This window comes from Protomyctophum parallelum (genome assembly GCF_964188405.1).
Source record: "Protomyctophum parallelum genome assembly, chromosome: 9".
Taxonomy (NCBI): domain Eukaryota; kingdom Metazoa; phylum Chordata; class Actinopteri; order Myctophiformes; family Myctophidae; genus Protomyctophum; species Protomyctophum parallelum.
The window spans coordinates 39,351,717-39,357,030 of NC_139706.1; the positions used below are offsets into that span (position 1 = coordinate 39,351,717).

Here is a 5,314-nt window from a genome sequence, read left to right on the forward strand (position 1 = left end):
GGCGAAGTACAACAATGTGGAGATTCATGGCCTGCTGTGATAGGACAAGGAAATCAAATGGAACACAGGTGTATCCCTGCAATATCTGCATTCAATGACCTCGGTACATATAGAAATTGATTTATTGCTGCGACCTATTTGTATTTGCTATGAAAACGTGCATTTCCCGTTGGTTCGTCACGCCCCCATATATGGTCATGCCTCGTGGCATCAGGGATTTCCATATATGGGCATATATGTAGTTGCGACGTAGAAGATATCGCCAGGGGTCCTTTCCATGGGAAAGACCCTTAGATCTCTATATGGTTGTCAGTCCATCACGCCTCGTGACATCACACATCATACACTCATTCTGACATCATCAAACCCTGTAACACTCAAGACACTGACCCCGCTGCCACCCTTAGATCTCCAGATATGGAGCTGACCCGTTCTGACATTCCATATATTGATCTGACCTCATCAAACCCCATGTACACTCAAGGCCAGTACATAATTTAATCTATGCCATATGTTGATCTGACCTCTCATGCCAAAGCACCAGCACTCGCCCAGCAGTCTGACGTCTGCCGTTACCATGCAGGCGGATGCGCCCTAAAGGGGTGAGGTCGCTTCTCGCCCTCAGGGCGTCTTACTGGTACTTAACTAGAAGCTTGCGCAGCTGCGTCTAATAATTATTGTGCTCATTGTGGGCGTGAAATTCTCTCGAAATAATACAGAGAGAGAGAGAGAGAGAGAGAGAGAGAGAGAGAGAGAGATGGGGAAAGGGGGGGGGGGGGGGGGGGGAGACTTGTGAAGGATGGAGGGATCCAGAAGGTGGGAGGTGTCCTCTCCAAGGTGACAGCAGAGGGGAGAGATGGGGGGAAGCAAGCGCTCACATGTAGCCATATACTCTTCATGATGTGCATGGTGCATGCAAGCACACACACACTGCTTTATCACATACAGTACAAGTAATCCGGTGTGAGCTACTGCTAAAACAACAGACAATTGTAATTTTAGGATTATCAAGCATTACTAATGTTCTGATTATTATGTGTATAATTAAACACTGCTAAGATTTATAACTGTAATGACAACACTGGCTTAACCACTTTTCTTAAACCCTATACCTTTGACCAGGGTCCCCCAGGGGTCTATGCCCATGGTCCCTTTCCTTTATTTTTTCCCTTTACACAAATTGTCACGATAATAGATGCTATTTGCTATTTTTGTAGAATATTGGCCTATAATTATGACATGCCCAGCATAGGGGCGCTAGGGGTACCCTTCAACAGCTACATTTTGACCAAAAACACTTCGCAAAAAGCTCTTTTGTTCTTTACTGGTGTTACACATCATAACAAGCTAGCTCCATGATCAATAATCTGAGGTAATGGAGGTGTGCTATATAGGATCAATAGTACTAGTCAATGGGGGTTGACAAGAAAGACAAAATTAATGTAGATAAGATAGATTTTCTTTAGTTTTTCATCATAAATGTATATGCCCTACTACACCCCAGTATTTTATACTGCCATTATTATCATAGTGTATTTGTATATAAAAATGCTGACATGACCAAAAAGTCGTTACTGTAACTGTAGTATTAAAAGCAACCACCCAAGAAAGCATTGCATATCATTAAAGTTATATTCAGTGATTTCACTTAATTCAAATATCACTTATTTTTTTGTTTTGTTGTGATAATCCTCCCTATACTATAGAGTGTGCTGAGCATAAGGAGTTCCTCCCTGTCCCCAGTGAGCCCCTGGGGTCTAAAAACCGTAGGTTTCATTTTTGGTCTCTTCTTTCAAGTCTTCATCCAATCAGGATGAGAGGGACCTTCCGCCTCGGGCTTTGGGGTGCGTGCTGTTGGCCTGTTGCACTTTAATGCTCCTTTAATAAAGTGATTATTTGATATATTTTTGTGTGTGTAATATTGTATGAGTTTATCATGTATATTCTATTATTATGCGAAAAATAGATGACTAGACAATTGTGGTATGGTTGAGGAATGCAATTCAAATAATTTAGATACTCGTTTCAATTGGATGGATTTGTGTCACTGGCTATCATTGACTAGTGAGTACAGTTTTATTACAATTTACATTTTGAAAATAATTGTAGGAGGAACTGTAATTGAGAACAGAAATAGGATCAATAAAACAATAACAACTACAACAATTACTACTAATTCTACTTTGACTACTGTTGCCACACATACTGTACACACACACACATGCACACACAAATTGTAACCCTGCTGTGGTGTGGAAGAATGTTTTATCAACTGAAAGCTGAATGCTCTCATACATTCAGTGTCGCATACTGTAGATGGCGTGAGTCATACCTTTTGTCAACACAGACATTTGGGATTACCTAACCTGAAATATCCTGTTAATAAACTGATTGTCTCTTGATAAGAAAGACAGCCATGTAAAGAGAATATGTTGGGGAGGATGTTATCACATGATTTAAAGGGACACTTCACCCCTTTTGCAACAAGATCTTGCAACAGGAACTGCGATGATGGAGTGTTCCAGCAGAGGTGCTAGATCGAAAGCTCATAACTTGTGATGTAAATAATGAGATCCAGAACAGTTGAGAATTAAACAGCAGTCACCCTTCCCTTTTCAAATATTTGATATCATCCACAGCACTTGAATGAACAGTATCCATGTTCCTTTGTCATTTCACAAAAATAAAAGTTTGACACATGTACTACAATCAAATTTGTACTACAATTTGTATGGCCATAGGGTGCAGATTTGAAATTGTGCTATAATGTTATCTACTAAAAATACTATTAACATGGAGTGACTCCAGTTTCTATAACCCTAAATCTAACCCTAACCACAGTCTTAACCGGCCACGTAAGTCCCCTAACCTAATATTAGTCTTAACCAGCCATGTAAGTCAGTTTCACAATGTTTTCGCTTCGGCGGCAGTCATTTCACTTCCACATTTCCTAGTTGCCTATACTCGTGGTAGGCAGTATGTGGAAATGTCCATACTGGCTGGTCCAGATAAGAATATACTGGTGAATATCGGTTTGATAACATTTGAAGTGGGTGGCAAGTCAGTCAAACCTCATGGGAGGCTATGATAAATGACTTGGGGATGTCTATTCCCTGTGCTCATGACAAGCTCCACGTTTTACCCTATTCCTCCATTGCACTCCATACTCAGGGTGGGAAACCCCACACTAACAGGACCAAATGTAATCAGAGTATATCCTTTATCAGTACTCTGCCTTTACCAATGGGATATGTTGCCCATGCTCCCTTACAATCAAATAATACTCATAGCATTCACATGATACTGATACTGATAATTCTAGCCTAACTCACAATCTCAGCCACTGGGGAAAAAAATAACTCTTCATTCCAGACACCTTTCAGGAGAGAGGGGGGAAAGCTTTTGAATGTAAAGACATAGTTTTAGTGATGTTTACATGCATGAGAGGTTCAGTGTACCAACCCGACAAATGCAGCCCTTTCAATGGTGGCAATTGGGATGTTTACTGATACAAGGCATATAAAAGGCAACCAACAGGTCAACGTTTTCAGCTATTGATGAGACAATCAGTTTGTTAACCAGCCATGAATACATTAATACGTTCTTTAAATTCTCCAGCCATCCAGCCAGCCATCCAACTAGTACAAGTTACCAAGTTCAGATTGGGTTGAGTTAGTCATTATGATTCCCTCTCTACCGCAGCGAGTTGTTTTGCTCATTTTGCTCTGTCAAGTAGCGAAACAGAGATAGAGTGGGGGGTGACAGAGAAAGAGAGAGAGATACAGACAGTAAAATCCTCAGGGTTCATTTAATTCCACTATAGAGTCAAATTAACACTGCATATTTTACTGTGAGGAGGGTGAACTGGAAAGGGCAGGAGTGTTATAAAGGTGCGTACAAACAAACAAACATAAATGATGTGAATTAGAATGAGACTCACACATACAGGTAGAGGGAAGGGCAGGTTAAAGGCATGCTGTAGGTGAGAGGAACTCACCCAGACACAGGGTCAGCAGCAGACCAGCATGAAGAAGATGGCCCGATGTCAATCGCCTGCAGACACCCACACCACTGCTGTTTTTTGACGCCATGGCACCGTCTGTCTGTCTGTCTGTCTGTCTGTGATTCAGTGTCTGTCTGCCTGTTTGCCGTCTGTCCAGTCTGGAGTCAAGTCCAGTGCTCTGTAAACGTGTATGTCTTTCAGGATGTTCGTGTGTGTGTGTGCGTGCATGCGTGTGCGTGTGTGTGTGTGTGTTTGGGTGTATGTGTGTGTGTGTGTGTGTGTGTGGGACACTGATCTAGAGTCTGATCCCAGATCAGTCCCCTCCCCTCCCTCTATCGCACCACTCTCCTCCTCAGTAAGCTGTCCCAGGAATGAACAGAAAGAGAGAGACAGAGACACAAACACAGAGAGAGAGAGAGAGAGAGAGAGATGGAGAGAGAGCAGGGGATAAATTCCTTCAGGGCACCCTGTCTCTTCCACTTGTGTCCCTTGTGCTGTGGCTGTAGACGGATGGAAAGACAAGACAAGGCGGGGGTGAAGAAGACATCAATGCCCGATCCAAAAGTATGGCAACTGAATGGAGAATTCCGCCTCCCTCTCCCACATCTCTCTTCTCCGCGGTGGCAGTCGTCGCTGTGGAGATTATCCAGCCAAGGCAGTGTACGCGAGGCAGGCGAGTCCTGGAGAGGAGGTGCTGGTGGTGTTGCACTGCTACAGCAGTGTAGTAGTTAGGTAGCTCCACTACGCAGCTAGAGAGGTGGGATCACTGAGGAGCCTCACAGGGGGAGACATACGTAGGCTGAAGGAGGGGGGGGGGTGGGGGGCGAGAGAGAGAGAGAGAGAGAGAGAGAGAGAGAGAGAGAGAAGGGGGGGGGTAGCAGCTAGCGCGCGTCTCCCAAGCCGGCGCAGGGAGAAATGAGCAGTGAAGAGCTACTGCAGAGGTAGAGAGAGATCGAGGAATGGAGAGAGAGAGGTAGAAATAGAGACAGGATGGTGTAACTAGGGCACCGACACTGACTGGGACATATTTACATACGAGAAAACGGTAGAGAGATGGTAGTGATAATAATAGATAAAGAGAGAGAGAATAAAAGTGCACAGAAATAAGGAGAGAGCAGGGCAGATTATATCACATACAGCACACACCGCACACACTTAACACACGCTCGCATGCACACACACACACACACACACACGCACGCAGGCAGACAGGCAGGCACGCAGGCACGCAGCCTGGCTGAGTCAGCATTACTCCAGAGGGTCTCAGACAGAGAGATATGGGCTGGTCTCTTCTTTCATACCAAATATACG

At 43.9% G+C, this 5,314-nt stretch overlaps 1 protein-coding gene across 1 annotated transcript in view; it reads right to left on the bottom strand.

The window, feature by feature from the left end:
- Window positions 1-4,772, bottom strand: part of LOC310864861 (sodium channel regulatory subunit beta-4-like) — a 21,288-nt gene extending 16,516 nt beyond the window's left edge. Inside the window, exon 1 of the mRNA XM_083773673.1 lies at window positions 3,998-4,772. Coding sequence (XP_083629799.1) covers window positions 3,998-4,091 — 94 coding nt within the window. The 5' untranslated portion in view covers window positions 4,092-4,772. The remainder of the gene's footprint in view (window positions 1-3,997) is intronic.
- Between the last annotated feature and the right edge of the window lie 542 nt (window positions 4,773-5,314).